This window comes from Grampus griseus (genome assembly GCF_964374135.1).
Source record: "Grampus griseus genome assembly, chromosome: 4".
In the NCBI taxonomy this organism is placed as follows: Eukaryota; Metazoa; Chordata; class Mammalia; order Artiodactyla; family Delphinidae; genus Grampus; species Grampus griseus.
In genome coordinates, this window is record NC_138997.1 from 33065472 (window position 1) to 33084669 (window position 19198).

Sequence of the window (19198 nt, forward strand, 5' to 3'; positions counted from 1 at the left end):
TTCAATTTCTTACTTGAATCTAAATGTAGTAGAAAGTTATTTTAAAAAAAAGTTAAAAGTAGTGATGGTGGACATCCTTGTCTTGTTTCTGATGCTAATAGGAATGCTTCTATTTTTTTTTTTTTTTTTTTACTTGAAAATGTCTTTATTTTGTCCTTGATCTTATAAATTAGTGTTACTGAGTACACAATTCTGAGATGACAGTTATTGTCTCTCAGCACCTGGAGAGATTATTCTGTCTTCCAGCTTCCCTTGTGTGTTCATAGGTTTGTCGTCAGCCAATTACTGTTCCTTTGTAAGTAAGCTGGTATTTATTTGTCTCATGTTATGGGTTGAATTGTATTCCTCAGAAAGATAGGTTAAAGCCCTAATCCCCAGTGCCTAAGAACGTGACCTTATTTTGAAAGAGCGTCATTGTGGACACCATTAGTTAAGATAAGGCCATATTGGAGAAGGGTGGGCCCTTAATCCAATATAACTGGGTGCCTTATCAGAAGAGGAAGAGAGACACAGACGCTCAAAAGGGGAATGCCATGTGACGGGGAGGCAGGCACTGAAGGGCTGCAGATGCAAGCTAAGGAATGCCAAGGATTGCCGCTAGTGTTTCCCAATTAACAACTGAGGTAGTTATACTTCATCAAGTTTTAAAAGTATCCACCTGTTCCTATGTTTAGTAAGTTTTTTATTTAATGAAGAATGGATTTTAAATACTGAAATGCCTCTATCTTCTATGAAGACGCTCATGATTTTTCTCCTTATATAAAACAATGTGGTGAATTACATTAATTTGTTTCCCAATAGGAAATTTTTCTAATGAAACCTTCCTTGCACTATCAGAATAACTTCCACTTAGATATGTGAAGCTTGATTTTTTTATTAGACTTTACTAATGATTTTTGCATCAATATTCATAAACAAAGTCATAATTTCCTTTGTGCTTTATGGAATTTGGGCATCTTTGTTATACTTACATTTTAAAACATGAAAGCTTTCCTTCTTTATCTAGGTCCTAGAAAAAATTAAAGTGCATTGTAATTAGAATTTCGTTCTGAATCTCCATGAGATTTATGATGTATGCAGGTGGTTTTGGTAGGAGTTGACAATTCTATTTCTTCTATGGTAATCTATGTAGGGTTTTTTGCATGTTCTGCAGTCATAGGAATTTATAAAAATAAATTTAAGAAAACTTAACCATTTTATTTGACTGTTTAAATATAATGACATGGATTTGGACATAATTGTCTCCCCTCTCCCCTTTATCATTTTTATTAGGATATCTATCATTCTTCTGTTTCTTGTTTTTTTTGTTTTGTTTTGGTTTTTTTGGCGGTACGCAGGCCTCTCACTGTTGTGGCCTCTCCCGTTGCTAAGCACAGGCTCCGGACGCGCAGGCTCAGCGGCCATGGTTCACGGGCCCAGCCGCTCCGCGGCACGTGGGATCTTCCCGGACCGGGGCACGAACCCGTGTCCCCTGCATTGGCAGGCGGACTCCCAACTACTGTGTCATCAGGGAAGCCCCTTAATTGGTTTTTATTTACTTTATTTTTGCACCAAAAAATTAACATTTAGCTTTATATACTAATTACATCTTTTTTATTTCACTATCAACTTTTATACTATTTTTTAAAGTTTCTTCTCTTTTTATGACTTATGTTTAACACATTTGTTTTCATTACTTTTGGATTAGTCAGTTAAGAGAAAGGGAAGTGAGGAGTCAGAGATGAGGTTAGAAGGTTATAAAAGGGGAACAGAGAAATGGTGCGTATCTAGAAGGGAACATTACGTTTAGTGATTTTTTTTAAAGACAGTCATATTTAAAAACATATATTAAATACTTATTTAAATACAACATATTTGTTGATGAGAATCATTTGGCAAAAAGGGAAGGAATTTATGGTGCAGAAAAGAAAGGGAGGGGGTTGTGGAAGCAAAGTTCTTGAGTAAGCGAGAGTATAAGGCTACGATTGTACACATACTCAGCAAAGTTGTTCTTAGGTGGGTAGTTCATCCTTTGTTAACAGGAGGCAGAAGGCGTAACTGTGGAAATGTGAGTGGTCACTGTTGATGGCTTACCTGAGGTGCGTGCTCATAAGCCAAAAATGAGTCCAGTTAGCACAGCTGTCTTCCTCTAACATTATTTTACAGCTTGAGTGTACTCAAGGCATAGGCAGAGTAAGAAATTTAGGTTGGGGTTCTGCCAAGTAAATTTAAAAAAGGCACATGCATGAAATTCTGCTTAAAATTTCATGGGGTTCATGACCATACATGGTGGATGAACTTTTTGCAAGAGGATTCAAGAACACCATAATACAGGACAGCATGAAGCAGGGAAATGGATTTTTTCATGCTCTTCAGAATTTGATACTTGTGTCTAACAAACATAATAGTTGAAGTTCTGCTACGCAGGATAACAGGAGCTATCATTCTCACCACCCTGTGCTAGTAATTTCTCCTTGGCCTTTGGACTGGGCTTTGGGATACTATTCACCTCTATGATTTTTCTTCTTTTAGAAGGCATATTAGAATCTCCCAGGGGTGCAAGTCTAGTGGGGTTTTCTTCTTTATTTAAGTTTACAAAATACATGCTTATAGAAAATTAAAACATTATAGAAATATATAAAGCCAATCATGAACGTTCTCCCATAATCCCACTCTCACAAAGCCACTGATAACAATGTGGTGTTACTTCTCCAGTATTTTTTAGAGCATTAACAAGTTACTCTACCAAAAAAAAAAAAAAAAAGCAAGCTTGCACAGCTTCCTTTTATATATAAGGGTAAAATTTGGACATCTTATTATTCCAGAGATATTTCTTACTCTTAATGGAAACTGCATGAAGATACCATAATCTATTATACCAGTCTCTTATTGTTAGGACATATGGGCTAGTTTTAATTAAAGACAAAGGTGAAATAAGTATGCTGTGTACAGTTGTCAGATTATTCCCATTAGGCAGTTTCCTAGTAATTTCATTTCTAATGAGGAGTTAGCCAAAGATTCCAAGCATCTTCAATATACTCTGGAAAACTACCCTCCTAAAGGTTGTTAACAACTACACTCCCACCTACAGCATGCAAGATGGTTTATGTATATTTGGAAATGCTTATTCAAAATTATGGTATAATTTCTTAATTTGAAACACATTTTAAACTGATTGTTCCTGTAATTTTGTTTTCTAACTGTAGAAAGTGAAGTGTGACAAATTTTCTTGCCTGATAGGGAATCAGGATCCTAAGGACAGGGTTTGTAAAACTCGGTATATGCTAGAAAGAGGCACAGGCATCAGAAACCTAAGTAACACTTTTCTATGAAGTCTTCACAAGAGACTGCAGCCCTTGCTATAGCTTCAAATACGTCCATTGGTATCTCCAGTTATTTCTCCAGGGTTTGATACCTATATTGGTAACCTACTGCTTGTGGAATACAATTGAAACTCAAAACATAAGCTTTCCCTGCCACCACCAGCTGTTCTCATTCAACTGCAGCAGACAACTCTGTACTCCTGGGATACACACCTCTCACATGTCTGGCCTGTCACTTCACACCTCATCTTAGAGTACCCTTTTTCTTCTCTGACCTCTTTCAAGGCTCAGCTCAAACACCGCTGACTCTTAAGAAGTCTTCCATAATCCTCCTCAGGGAAAATAAATGGGCTTTTCCTCTGTGTTGTCCTGGCTTTTCGCTGGTACCTCTATAACAGCATTTCTGTAATAAGCTACTAAAGTAGAAGTCTTAAAGCAGCGGTCTCCAACATTTTTGGCACCAGGGACCAGTTTCAAGGAAGACAATTTTTCCACGGACTGGGGATGGGGTCAGAAGGATAGTTTTGGGATGATTCAAGCGCATTACATTTATTGTGTACTTTATTTCTATTATCACTACATTGTAATATATAATAATTATACAAGTCACCATAATGCAGAATCAGTGGGGACCCTGAGCCTGTTTTCACTTGACACTCACTGATAGGGTTTTGATACGAGTCTGCAAGCAATTGATTTATTATGGTCTCTGTGCAGTCAAACCTCTCTGCTAATGATAAACTGTATTTGCAGCCGCTCCCCAGTACTAGCATCTCCCCCTCAGCTCCACCTCAGATCATCAGGCATTAGATTCTCATAGCGCGCAACCTAGATCCCTTGTACGCGCAGTTCACGGTAGAGTTCGCACTCCTATGAGAATCTAATGCCGCCGCTGATCTGACCGGAGGTGGAGCTCAGGCGGTAATGCCAGTGACAGGGAGTGGCTGTAAATACACATGAAGCTTCACTCGCTTGCCCACCGCTCACCTCCTGCTGTGCAGCCTGGTTCCTAACAGGCCACGGACCTGTACTGGTCCGTGTCCCAGGGGTTGGGGACCCCTGTCTGAAAAGACAGACACATCTCATCTGTCTACTTCCTGAACAGTATCTAGTGCAGAACTTTACAGAACACGCACTCAAAAACTGTATGTGGAATAAACATACAGAAGTTAACGCTTCAAATCCTTTAATCCCAAATTATCAGTCACAGACACCAGCTTTTAAAGGATTAAAAAGAAAGACTGCTCCCCTCAAAACATGTCCTACTACAGTAAGCAGTTCTGTAAGTTAAAAAAAAAAAAAGTGTGTTTTAATAAAAGTGATAAATCATTCTATCTTTAGGATAGTTATGTTCAACAAACCCACATATGCTTGATATCTGCATCTTACCTCCTAGAATCTCAAACTGTTTATTTTAGAAATAAAAACATGGGGAGAGGACAGTTCATTGTAAAATATGAAAAAGCAATGATTCAAGCATGTGAGTTTTTGCTTTATATTCCTAGCCAGAGCACAAATGACTGGATATTCCCATCAACACCAAGCTAAAAAACAAACAAACAAAACTGGAACCACCATGAAGACAACGCCACATTAAAATCTCTTTCTCTTGATAATTTCTGGCTTCCAGCTGACTGGATGAGTTTCTTCTGTCTAAAAATAGAAAAGTAAGTAAGTTAAAACAAAGTATTTCTGGCCTGCTTCATATTTAATAGGTTCCTTTCTAACAAAAATACGGCACTTATTCAAAATTATATTACTTGGCATTATGTATTTAGCAGTTCTTTAACAATTTTAAGATAAGTGACAAACTTTTGGCATTATCTGACTCTAATAAAGGATGAATGCATTTGCTACAAATTCAGTTTACGGTTTTTCATTTTAAATAAAATTGCTATTTAGACATTCTAATAACACCAAAGCTTATGATTCTAGAATTAATTTGCATAGTAATCAACTTATTTGCTGTGATTCTTAGTGTAAGATTTTCCCAATAACTCTAATAAGGAACGTTGAGATAAAATCAAAACTATTGATTTGCTGTCATCAATGAAACCAATAAAGAAGTCTATGAGCAGACACTATTCAAGATGACAAATACTTTAATATTATGAAGATTACTTTCCCTTCTGATAATTTCAGTAACTTTAAAATGAGAAAACGCAAAATTGGCATGGCTGATTTTATTATACTTTATAATGTATATGAAACAGAAATCTTACCGCTGTATCATCCTCTCTGTACACTTTAATGGTTTTATCAGCTTCAGCTGTTAATAACCGACTTTCAGACTGATCAAAAGCACAAGCAAATATTCCTGACTCACTGTCCAAAGACCCAGGCTGCACTGCTGCATGAACTCTCTGGAAATTGTAGCCAGTTCTCCAGTCCCAAAGATGCATAGTGCCATTGTCAGCTTAAAGGGAAAGATATAGTTAAACCTGGTGTCCTCTCAACAATTCAGCTTGACAAATGTTTATTAAGCACCACAGTAGTAACTGCAGTCACTACTACAAAGATATATAAGATGCAGGCACTCAAGCTCCTCTTAATATCAGTTTGTCTACTTTCATTTGTACTTAATTCAGAATTTATTATAGATCTCAAAAAGCACCACAAAACGACATTCAACTCCAGAACACACAACCACACTTTAGGCGATTTCTGGCATAAACCCCTAACTTAGATTTATCAATGTGGGAACTTAAAGAGAGCTAAACTATGAAATATGCTACGTGCATTATGAATATGCATGAACACAAGTGAACATTCAAACAAACGTTAAAACAGGCAAGTTCTGCTATAATACTTAGGTGTGATGACTTAGAAATTTTACTCAGTAAAAGAAAAAAATGACAGACTAAAACATATTTATCATAAAAACCTTATTTTACCTCCAGATACAAGCACTCCATCAGAATTTACTGTCAGTGTATTAATAATAGCATTGTGACCAGAAAGATTTTGAATGAAACTTCCATCGGGGAATTTCCACTGTTTTATGTTATCTGGAGAACCAGACGCAAATGTGTAACTGAAATGAGATAAAGAATTAATGATAAAGTAAACCAAGTTAAATACAATGGTGGATTTTATAAAATCTGATTATGGCTGTATTTTGCATGTGTAGTCAGGATCTACGCAGTTTTAGCAAAATATTATCATCATACCAAGAGATAAAAATATCAAGATATTTGTTCCAAGTTAAATCAGATTTTTAAATTATTTTAAATGTACGTTAAGTCCTAGGTTGAAGTTTTATTTTCCTCTCATTTCCCCGATGCTCTACACTAAGCTAAAGCAATAAACATACAAACCCCTAAACTCACATAAAGAGCAAGGGGTGATGTAACTATTTTCAAGAAAGCAAGAGAGAAAGCCAGAGAGAGAGGAGAGACAGAACAAGAAGAAAGGGAGAAAATGAAAGAAATAGAGGCAAGAGGAAGAGAGAAAGGGAGGGGGAGGAATAAAGGGAATGAGGAAGACAGGGAAAGGGAGGAAGGACAAGAGTGAAAATAAAGGTAAGGGAGAGTGGGAAAGAGAGGAGGAGAGGCAAGATATCACTTGTGACCAGAAAGTGCCAGGTGATATAGTTTCATAGACAACAGGTTGTGATATTATGCTCCATCTCTTGGGATACTCTGACTATAATGTTCATGATTACTACTATTTTATCCGATCGTATTAACTTCCTCCTTAAGAATTAACTATTCTGGGGCTTCCCTGGTGGCGCAGTGGTTGAGAGTCCGCCTGCCGATGCAGGGGACGCGGGTTCGTGCCCCGGTCCGGGAGGATCCCACATGCCGCGGAGCGGCTGGGCCCGTGAGCCATGGCCGCTGAGCCTGCGCGTCCGGAGCCTGCGCATCCGGAGCCTGTGCTCCGCAACGGGAGAGGCCGCAACAGTGAGAGGCCCGTGTATCGCAAAAAAAAAAAAAAAAAAAAAAAAAGAATTAACTATTCTATGTATAGCTCAGTGCCTAATAATATTTATGTCTAAAACATTAAATATAGCTACTATTAGCTTCGATTATGACATGCAACTTTTAACCATGATTTATTCGTGTTATCTCATTTGACATCATTTTCACCATGCAGAAAGCTTTCCTTGTCTTATAGAGGCCATGAAGCAAAATACTACGCAAGGAAAATAAAAGAAATGCATGTTCATATGTGGCACAGGTGAAAAAATGACAGTGGCTAAATGACTACCAAAGTATTTCTGTATTATACTAAGAACTGAAGAAAGAAGAGAAGCTACTTAGGAAAACATACTTACTGTCTTGGATGTAAAACCACAGCCCTGACTGATTTTTTGTGATTTGTTAATGTGACTCTTGTTTTTCCAGCCACCAAATCCCATAATCGTATTGTAGTGTCGTGGCTTCCTGTAAGGAGAATACACACACATCCCCAAGATACACACAGATCAGAAAAAAAGAATGTGAAAGTTAAATATAATAAAATTGGAAGCATTCCTCCACAGACATATATATATGAAATAAAAGTCATATTAACCCTTAGCTAATTGTTTTCTATAGTTGCAAAATATTTGGTTGATTTTAAGTTTAATTCTTAAAAGAATATAATAAACGCTTGTTGCACTGTCATCTGAATAACTAGAACAAATGTGAATAACAAATAAAACAAATACATGATGTCATCCCCTAGTGGAGAGGAAGGAAAAAACTCTAATAATCATTTAGTTAATGAAACACACGGGAAGGAATTATTTTCTAGTCTTGAAGATTCAATGATATTAACCATATTTTAAGCAAAACAAGACTCAAACCAGCTCTAAAAGTCTGAGAGTATTTTGTCTTCTAACTTTAATTTCCTAGACCGGTAATTTCGATACTATAAAACAATGCTTAGTTGTATCTAATAGCACTATTTTCTAGTCAGACATTACCTGATACAAAGATTCTATGATATGTAAAAAGTATGAGATAAAAACAATGGGATGAAATGTTACCACAAAAAATTTCAAGTGCACACAGAAACACTGTATATACAACACAAAGCAAGAGTCATAGTAAATATGAAAAGTATATAATCATAATGCACTCTGATATGAATATACTGTAAACTTGAAAAGTATCGATCGTACCAGTAATAATTTGTGGTTCCGCAGCTTGACACCTCACTGTAGCCACCGCATTAGTATGTCCAGATAACGTGTGTACACTGGCTTTAGTTCTCACATCCCAAATCTATCAAAACACAACAGACATACCATCAAAGAGAACAGGTATTCATATCTCAGGCAGGTAACTAGATCAATGCAAGCCTGGGAATCTACTCGACAACTTTGTGTGCCTGCCTTGAATATAATGAAGAAAGTGAGTAAATGAAATAATCACCTGTAAGCTGGCTGGGGAATGTATATAGGAGGCAGCCAATGGGGAAAAAAGCTACAAGATCAGGGGACCTACTGACTAGAATGGGTATAATGGGGCTACTGAATGAAACAGCTAATGGACCACAGCTGTGGTGATAGACTGGCATGTGAGAGGTCGCATATCAGGGGCGGGACCTCCCAGTTATAGACATAGTGGGGCCACAGAACTCAGAAGATGAAGACTAGGTAGGGCATTGATGGGTCAAGACAACTATCTTTAAATACTCTATCAAAAAATACAGGACTTTAGGACCAAATAAGCATACTGTAAGATGCAATATATGTACAGATCAGCTCTATTCCATTTACCCGTGCAGTTGAGTCTCGGCTACAGGTCACCAGCACATCGATTGTTGGGTGCAGATCTAAACCATACACTGCACTCAGATGTCCATGATAGTGCCTTATAACCTAAAAAATAAGAAAGAAAGTTAAAATCTCTACAATTAGGAAGATAAACAGGGGCCCATAATGTCTCCAATCCTTAACTTCATGCTTACCTTATTATACTCAAGATCCCAGCATTTGACTTGTTTGTCTTCTCCACAGGAGAACAGGTACGGGCTCCTCGTGCTCACTATCACACCACGCACCGTACTGATGTGCCCAGTTAATGACAGTTTTAACTTGCCACTAGCCAAGTCCCAGATCTGCAATCAAAAAATATTTAATTTTTCTTCTTTATTATTCCAAAGCAAATTTTTAGAATCTTGATGTTAAAATTGTCTTCAAAAAGTGAAAGATAAAAACACATAAAAATATAAAAGTTTGCAAAATGACCCCATCAACAAAAATAAAATCAGGGAAAAGAGAATTAAAGGGCATGATCAAACTGGGAAAATATTTGCACAGATGACAAAAAGTTAATATTCTTAATATATAAAGGATATCACTAATAGTAAAAGTATGAATACTGAGGTATTAAATTAGTCAAGGATGGCATCAACTTAAAAAAAAAAACCTAAAAGTAGCAAATAAAGGTATCAAAAACTTCAACATCACTATAAATTTTATACACACAGTTTTTGAAAGATTAGATATTCATTTCTGCTTATCACAATAGTAAATATTTTTTTAAAAACACAAGCAATGTGCTGAAAAGGATCCTCTCACATGCTGCAAGTATCAATTCACCCATTTTGGAAAATAATTTTTAACTTTGGGTGTCAACTTCAAGAATGCCTGACCTTTAATACTTTTTTCTGGGAAACTATCATAACAAAACACTTTAAAATACAGAAAAAGCTTTAGGCACATATTAACTACAGCATTACTTATGTTAGTGAAAAATCAGGAAACTAAAAAAACTTTAATGCCTAACAGAAGGAAAATAGATTACAGAATATCTAAATGACATAATACTATGGAACCATTTAAAAAAATGTTCAGGAGAGGAAAGGATAGGAATTTGGGATTAGCAGATGCAAACCATAATACATAGAATGAATAAGTAACAAGGTCCTACTGTATAGCACAGGGAACTATATTCAATACCTGTGATAAACCATAATGGAAAAGAATATGAGAAAGAATGTATATATATGCATAACTGAATCACTTTGCTGTACAATAGCAATTAACATATTGTAAATCAACTATACTTAAAATAAATTTTTAAAAAAAGATGTTCAGTTTTTGACAGGAATATGCCTTTGACACAATATTAACTGAAAAAAAGCTGGGAACAAAATTACATATCAAACATGATTTTTAAAAGATACACATTTATATACACAGGAAAAAAACGCAGAAGAAAATGCAGATACACATACACAGAAATAAATGTTAAAAAGAAAATTCAAATATCTGACAGTGGTAGGATTATGCATGGGTCTATATTCTTTTTCTTTTCTTTCTTTCTTTCTTTTTGGCTGCATTGGGTCTTCATTGCTGCACGCAGGCTTTCTCTAGTTGCAGCGAGTGGAAGCTACTCTTTGTTGTAGCGCGGGGGCTTAGTTGCTCTGCGGCATGTGGGATCTTCCCAGACCAGGGCTCGAACCCAGGTCCCCTGCAATGGCAGGCGGACTCTTAACCACTGCGCCACCAGGGAAGCCCTGGGTCTGTATTCTTTTATACTCCTTTACATTTTCCACATTTTTTATAGATAAGCATGCTTTAATTTTGTAACCAGAAGGAGAAAAAAATATGAAGAAATTAGTTGTAAACAGTCAGCATGTACTGTTTGGAAAAAAAACTGTTGCTTAAATACCACTTTTCAAACAGATATTTATTTGAGACTTTTTTTTTTAATTTATTTATTTTATTTATTTTTGGCCGCATTGAATCTTCACTGCTGCACGCTGGCTTTCTCTAGTTGTGGTAAGCAGGGGCTACTCTTCATTGTGGTGCGCGGGCTTCTCACTGCAGTGGCTTCTCTTGTTGCAGAGCATGGGCTCTAGGCACACGGACTCAGTAGTTGTGGCTCGTGGGCTCTAGAGCGCAGGCTCAGTAGTTGTGGCACAGAGACTTAGTTGCTCCACAGCATGTAGGATCTTCCCGGACCAGGGCTTGAACTGATGTCCCCTGCATTGGCAGGTGGATTCTTAACCAATGCACCACCAGGGAAGCCCTATTTGGGACTTTTAACTGGTATAGATAATAAATTTTACTCCACACTCGGGTCTAAGAAATCAGAGAACTAGAACAGCAATTCCCACCAGAGTAAATAAAACATTAAAATTACACGGCAAACACAAAATCATGTTTACATTTTTCTTCCTTCCTTATTACCTTTATAGTTCTGTCAGCAGATCCAGTAACAAACCACTGGTTTCCAGGTTCCACAGCAATACATCGAACCCAGCCAAGATGCCCACTGATCACCTGTATTTAAAAAGATACAATGAGCAGGCTCACTACACAGAAGCTAAAGTTTATTCAATTTCAACTCATCACACTTATGTTAAATATGATACAACTGAAAAGTACAACTACAGTGATCGAAAGAAGATGAATGGTTGGCACGGGTGAGAAAGGATATGATTATAAGAAAACAGCACAGGGGCGTTTTTGAATCAATGGAACTTCTATTATCCAGATTGCGGTAGTGGTTACCCAAATTTATATATATATTAAGATTTATTAGATCTATACACCAAAAGAAAGTCTATTCTAAGGTATGATAATTTGTCTAGCTGTACGTTTCCTACTATTTACATTTTATTTTAGATTTGGTACATTTTGAATCATTCCAATTTACTATAATTAAAAAGATAACTGGTAGGGCCACAGAAATGTCCTGATGTATGGATTTTCTCCTTGGAGGTTTCTCCATAGAACACCTCGAACACTTTCCTAAATTTATTTTGTCTGCTCTCCACTTAGTAGCCTTCTATCAATACTGTATACTGTATCTTATACGATATACAAGTATAGCTTCCATTTAATGAAGTCTCCTTCCCAAAGTATCTTTTAAGATACTGTCTAAGCCCCTCCCTCCACCCCACCTCAGATCACTCTACCAGCTCTCATATTCACTCTGTTTCCTCCTTATTCCATTCCTCGGCTCTTGTTTAACTGGAAAGCAGTGATCATGTTTCATGTAGTGGAATAATATACAGATTCACTCACTCTGTAGAGTTTCCACGGTGGGTGCCACTGAGGTTTCGGCATTGTAGGGGCTTTTTTAGCCATCAGTGCGGAGTTCTTGGCATTGCCACTGTCCATAACAACCTAGATATGGAATAGATTAATTATTAAAGATATCTTACCTAAGGTTTCATGTTATCAATTCAAAAATGGAAAGTCAAAGGGATTTATGAAAGTTTTTTTCCTTAAGTAAAGAAAAAAAGATATCTGTAAAATATCTGCATACCTAGAAAATGAGTCTAAGACTTCCAATCAGAACTATATTTTCCGTATGTTAATTTTAAATTTAAAAAACAATTAAATCTCAGAGAGGCAGAACCTTAACATTGAGAGCACATATCACTGTGCATGGGTTCAAAACCCAACTCTGTCCGTTACTAGCTAATGACCTTGGGTATGAATTATGTAACCTCTGTGCCTCATTAGTAAAATGGAAATAACAGCAACTATCTCATACAGTTATTATGAAGACTGTAACAGAGTAGTAAATGCTGAATGTAAGCTCCCATTATTATTTAAGTAAATATATGTGGATTAATGTCGTTGCTTTTGTCATATTTTAACATTATTGATTTCATACTACAAAGGAGAAACTGAAAGTTCCTTCTATTTATCTCCCACAAAAGTATTTCAATACTATCTTAAAGGGTATACTAGCTGATATAACCATATACTGATAGCATCCACCCGTCCAAAAAACACTGAAGCCTGTAAAGTTATTGCCCTCAAGAAGCTTATGTTATATCCTAAGGAGGCAGAAAGCCTGGGCAGATGCTGTGAATGGAGGCTAAAGACCCTGGTAGGAGGACTACAAATTCATTCACTTCACAAAGCAACTGCATAATAAACTGAAGAAGTAAAGACTGCACTCACTTCAAGTAACAGCATAATAAAGCAAACTGCATATTTTCAGTTATTCTTTCTATAACTACTTTCACCAATAACAACAGTAGCTGCCATTTACTTACAAACAAATAATATATTTCTAAATGCTCATTTGTAAGATATTAGTTGTATAGCCTGTGAATATTACGATACTAATAGCACTCAACTCTAACCGTACAAACCAAATGAGAGTTTAATAAAAAAACACTTTCATATCTAACACGTACTAATAGAAGCTTCAGAATAACCATGCTTGCATTTTTAATAGTGGGTAATAAAGAGCATCATCACATTATCTTCATCAAAATAAATGTTATGTCCAATGTGCAAGTAGACACAGAATTAACAGAACTTTAAATTATTCTGTCAATCCACTAGCAACTTAAATTTTAGGGCTATGAAATATTAGCAACTAGCTCAGGCTGCTATTTACTTGAACAAGTCCAAGGAAAATGTTCATTTATTAATATTTAAGGTAAGAATCTTGGAATAAATGGAAATAGGCAACATGTTAAAGTTAGAAACCCACAGCGTGATGTGATTTGACACAGACAACTTACCGCCCCTGAAGGCTGTGACCGGTCAGAAGCCCCAGGGTGTCGGTATTCACCTCCAGCAGGTGCACTACGGTTTGCATCAACCCTGAGGCAAAAGAAACACCATATTCTAAGTAATTAGTGTCTCCAGTCAGGTGTTCTGCAGGACTGACTCTATATTTTAAGTTTTTGTAAGCACTGGTAAAGGAAAATGTCATACAATACGTAACTACAAAGAAACAAATTTAAAAATGAGAAAAAATGTGAACAGTAAACTATGCTTTCAAAATCTTTGTTATTTAGAAGCATAGTATCTCCTACCTGGCTTGAGAAGTAGGTAATGCCACAGCTAAGGACTGTGCAGCTGATTCACTTGGCATTCTTTGGATCTTAGTGTCCGCTGTCAAAGCAACCCCTGTTGAAATAAAAAAAAATCAACTCCTTTTAGTATCTATCTTTGCTTCCATTTACATGCATTTACAATAAAATAGTGGAGGAAAACATAACAAAAAGGTAATGGTGATTATCTCTAGGTGGTGATATTACAAAAATTTTTGTTACATTTTGTAGGTCTTTTGTTTCTAATTCTTTTACAATAAATATTGCCCAACAACATATATCTCAAATTTGTCTCATATATTTAATCAAAACAGCTTAATATTAACATAGCCCAAGATAGTAAAGTTAAATTTCTGTTATCTTGGGATATTACCTTCAAATATAAAAATTAAGCAGTTCCCCAAATACTAACAGAATGTTTCGAAGGGTAAATGTAAATTCCTACAACAAGAAGCACCAATTCATCTATACTTGAATATGGTGAATTCCGTCCTCTAAAATTACTAGAACCTGGATATACTAAGCTTTTTGTCCTCCACCCTGTTATACTGGCCACTCCATTTGTGTGCTAATTCCTCTTCACATACAACACACCCAGGATATGTTTCTATCATACCTGCTTCTATGCTAACACTTCTAACACTTTTATAAGCTTCGTGATATTTATGTGTCTGACTAAACTTCCAGGTAATAAGCTTGTCTTAGCCTGGAGCAGTCTTATTGTCTTTGAATTCTTAGCACAGTGCCTAAAAAAAAATAAATGCTTAAGAATGTTTGCTGAATGAATGCATGTGAAAGTTAATTATCATCTAAACAGCTATGCCTGGATGCTTGGTTATTGAGCTTATCTTATATTTTACAGGCAATGGGAATCATATTATTGGCTCAGTCATGGAAATATAAGTGACAATAAGACATTTTCAAATATAACAGCTACTTACCAGGTCCTGGTGGATACGGATGTGTACCTGTCACCAAATATTCAACTTCTTGTCCTATTAAAAAAAGGGAGAGAGAGAGAGAGAAAATTCATCTGTGGCAAAATTATCTTATATACAAGTATCACGTCTTTTAATGAATTAAATAATATTAAATTATCAACTGGATATCTCAAATTTTCCCAACTAAGCCCAAGCCTCAGAAATAAGGTAAGTTGATCATTTTTGCTTTGCCTTCTGAAGACCATGTTCACAGGTAGTTCTCTGATCATTTGCTGATGTGGTGTCAAGAAAGCTTGTACATTTGCTATATAGCAATGGTGTGTAGAGAGGTCATCTTATCAAGTAATAATCCACTCAGGTTTATCTTCCAAACAAATGGTTTTCCTGTGGAATCTTGGATTATCTTTATTCACTACAATTTTAGTACTTAATATCATCTTTCTGAATTATAGCCAAAACAGATAGATGAAAGAAAAATTCCCCACAGGTTAGGAATTTTTCCTTTAGTCTCCACTATGACTATCTCCATATCCTAAGAATTTCTGCCATCATTATACCACTGTTTTAATTTCCTATAAGGGAAAAATCCACCAACCAATAATCTCACTCACTACTCCAATGAGGAAATCAAGCTGTTAAATAGGGTATGGCTCTAATAAGTCCTTCCAGAAGAAGCACTAATAAGACATTTCATTTTTCTATTTTTAAAATTCACATATAAATCCTGACATTTCTGACAATGCCATACTCACCTTGATTGGCAGGATATTGTTTGTGTCCATATGAATCTGATGCATTCTGAGGGCCTTTCTCTTTAAGATTTTCTTTTGAAGTAGGCATATGCAACACAGGACCATACTCATTACGCAGCTTGATTGCCATTTTTCGTTTGTGACTATTTAAAAATTATAAACATAAAAATGTATCTTTGAGTACTTTAAATATATTCACCAATGTAAATATATTCACAGATATCCAGAAAACAAGTATTTAAGTAGCTTAAGTTTGCCTAATCATGTAGAAAAAGTTACTATTAAGATTTTAAAGTTAAACAATATTTTAAAAAATTTCCAAGTGCATTTCCACACTTTTGTTCACAATCTACCACATAGCATCCATTAAGTAATAGTTTAGTTTGTTAACCAATTATATAAAAACTTTCATGTTGATTTATCAAAGGTCTAACTCATTTTAAAATATATAGAAACTAATATATCCTTTAAAAAAAACCTCAAAGTCAGTATACTTTCCTTCAAATGTCTAAATATAAAAATACAGTAAAAGCTTCTATAGTAACCTTTCCTGGATATACCTAGAAAGATTAGTTCAAACTAATCCAAGTACTTAACTCAGCATTTTAGAAACAAATGCACTTATTATGCTACTTTTAAGGATAGTCCACTTGGTAAATTAAATATAAATGCTTGTTTGAGGAATTAGGTAGATTTTTAAAGAAGGGTAAAGGACAAAGAAGGAACACTGCACATAATGCAATCCCAGACTGGAGCTGGAGATGTAGAACCAAAAATATGCCACCACTCAAAAATCTTCATCATACTAACGAGAAAAGATGGGAGTAGAGGTACTGGCCAGGTACAATTTCAGCTCAGCAAGGCTCTGAGAGCAGCAGGAAGCTGAAAGCACATACAAAGTGATTGATTATAAAATATAACGCCTAAAAGGGACTCTCCTAATTACTGGGTATTTGTAAAATGCAATTAATTAATGGGACTTTTACTGTAAAAGATAAGGCCAAAAAAAATAAAGTTAACTCAGCTTAAATTATGCCCAAACACCACTCATTACTGAATAGATATCCTATGAGTTAGTATTACTTACTAATCTTTAAACCTTCCCCTCTCCCTGCTCTCTTCCCCCAATATTATAAGTTGAAATATTCTAGCAATTGAAAAGGAACTATCCCTACCTCTCTTCATCCAAAGGCACAGGTTTTCCATTATCAGCCACAAACATGTCATGGGTTCTCTTCAATGACCTGAACACAAGTGTGTGCACAGAATGTTTCTGTACCTCCTAGAACAAAAGAGTATAATTACATATCTAGCTACAAATTATATATACCATAACCTAAATTAAAGTGAAATTAGTTATACACTTTACATGTTTAAATATGTAAAAAGCTTTGTACCACTCACCACAGCTATCTGTAGCAAGCTATAGGAGTCAAGTTCAGAGAAGAGGAAGAAGCTCCTCTTGGGCCAGAGCCCCAGGTATACCAGCTGAGTGATGCCTGAGATTAGTCATTTACTGAATAAATATTTACTGAACTCCTACTAATTGAGTGGCAGGTATTGTGCTAGAAACTAACAACAGAATGATGAAAGGCAGCCACGGTCCCTGTGCTCAAGAGGAAACAGGCAAATAAAAACAAACAAAGTAACTCCACATTTTAATAAGTGCTATGAAGGAAACAAGCAGGGGGCTGAGACCGAGGACAGAAGAAGACCTTAGGGTGGTAATGAAAGATCTCTCTGAGGTGGCAGTTAAGCAGAGAGGGAGTTAGCCTTGCACAAAATAGAGGTAAGAACAATCCAAGCAGAGAGAAAAGCCCATGTAAATACAAAGGCGTTTGGTAACCAAAATAATGCCAGAACCTGCAGTACAGCTGTGTATGTTTGGTGAAAGGGTGGGTTGATGATGCAAGATGAGGTTGTAAGGATAGACAAGATCCAGATAAGTTTTTTTTATACCATTGCAACGGTCTGCATTTTTGCTCTAGATACATAGGACCACTAAAGGGTCTTAAGCAAGAAAAGCTCGAACATCCTACGTTTTAAACTGATCAATTTACTGGGGGTGGGGGAAGGGTGACAGAAACAGAAGCAAGGAGACCACCAAAGAGCTAATGCATCAGCATTGGTGGAAGATGATGTGGTCTGAATTCAGGTGATGGCAGTGGGCCTGGACAAGAGTCAAGAATTTTGAGATAAAACGAACAAGGCTTGCTAATAGTTGTTCAAGCTAGCGGAAAATGCAAAAATTCAAGAATGGCAGGTTTTCCCGGGGAAGAGCTTTAGTAAGACAAAAAATGAAGACCAGAGAAGACCGCCAGTTTTGTAAGACACAGAATCACCGACTCGACCCAGCAGGCAGCGAGTACCACTGGTCGAACATCGACAGAAACTCCGCCTCAGAGGACCGTGCCCAGCTCAAGCGCCCAAGGGCCAAATGAAAACTGGAGGAATTATCTCAGGCTTCCCGCCCAGACAGAACCTCCAACTTGTGCTCTCATCCGGCTTCTCTGCCTCCCTAAAAACCTTAAGAGACTACCCGGCCTCGGCCAAACAGCCTCCCCTCGCAGCCGCTACTCTCCCCTGACTCCCAGCACCCTCGATCCCTCACGCCCGCCGCCAAAGAAAAATAATCCAGAACAGATGGCCCCTGGGCACCCAAGTGTCACTTTACCTCGACCATGACGCCGCGGTCTACCCACTCGCTCCAGCAAGGATGAAACTCCAACCAACTGGACAGAAACCGCCGCCACAACTACTCGGCCCCTTCCTGAATCGGGCGTCCTGGCGCCGGATGTGACGTAAGACCCTGCGCACGCGCGCTGGTGGGCCGCAGGCAGTCTGGGGCCAAAGGGCGGGCCTTTCTCCTCGGGGGCCGCCCGTGGGGCGGAGCTTCGAGAGTGCGGGGCGGAAGCTGCCGGAATCGCGGGAGTAAAGGTTTTACTCGCTTCTGCAGAAATCTTGAGATAATATCGTTTTCTGCCTTACTCTCAGCCTTAAATATTTTGGTTTAGGGCTGTGGTTGTTTGCACTCTGTTCTCTGGAATCTTAATACTTTTTTTTCAGACAACCTCAGCAGTCAGTTCTAGGGAAGGTCCGGAGAGCGCGAAGGCTCTTACCTCTCCTTGCCTTCTTCGGGGGTTGCCTCCGTGATTTTTGTCGCCTGATTCCGCTACTTGGCTCAATTTGTTTGGAAGCATTTAGAAATCTTTGTAGTCTTGGTGCCTAAAAAACAATTCCACTTACACTGTCCATGAAACACTTGTTGAGTGAATATTGCGGAATGGTTTCAATTTGAGAAATTTTGCAAAAGATTTTGGCTTTAACAGCATATGGCAAAATCTCAAATTTATTTTCAGCCAGCATAGTTGTTTTTTTTTTCAATATCCCAACAATGGCATAACTCTTGGCCATTTCCTCGTTGTCTGATGATGAATGTGGCTTCAACAATGCCAGG

At 37.1% G+C, this 19198-nt stretch overlaps 1 protein-coding gene across 2 annotated transcripts; it reads right to left on the minus strand.

The window, feature by feature from the left end:
* Positions 1–3886: 3886 nt before the first annotated feature.
* Positions 3887–18529, minus strand: PLRG1 (pleiotropic regulator 1). 2 transcript variants are annotated; one of them, XM_082653512.1, is made up of 16 exons: positions 18416–18430; positions 16917–17023; positions 16552–16623; positions 15742–15884; positions 14990–15043; positions 14031–14124; positions 13734–13815; positions 12271–12372; positions 11431–11523; positions 9201–9350; positions 9010–9111; positions 8410–8512; positions 7579–7687; positions 6197–6336; positions 5525–5718; positions 3887–4955 (listed from the first exon to the last, which is right to left on the minus strand). In XM_082653512.1, exons 4-16 carry the CDS (start codon positions 15869–15871, stop codon positions 4896–4898), a joined length of 1413 nt encoding a protein of 470 aa, XP_082509638.1. In that variant the 5' UTR covers positions 15872–15884; positions 16552–16623; positions 16917–17023; positions 18416–18430; the 3' UTR covers positions 3887–4895. The 2 variants fall into 2 exon arrangements, with proteins under 2 accessions (XP_082509638.1, XP_082509637.1); XM_082653511.1 differs by lacking the exon at positions 16552–16623 and having other exon boundaries at positions 18416–18529.
* Positions 18530–19198: the final 669 nt, after the last annotated feature.

Bases quoted from the DNA above. Each gene is read 5' to 3' on its own strand.
- PLRG1 (XM_082653511.1), bottom strand. The intron at 11,524-12,270 runs GTGAGTGAATCT...TTTTAAATACAG, and splicing joins CACCGTGGAAACTCTACAGA to GTGATCAGTGGGCATCTTGG. The intron at 8,513-9,009 runs GTAAATGGAATA...GTGTTTTGATAG, and splicing joins GCCGAGACTCAACTGCACGG to ATTTGGGATGTGAGAACTAA.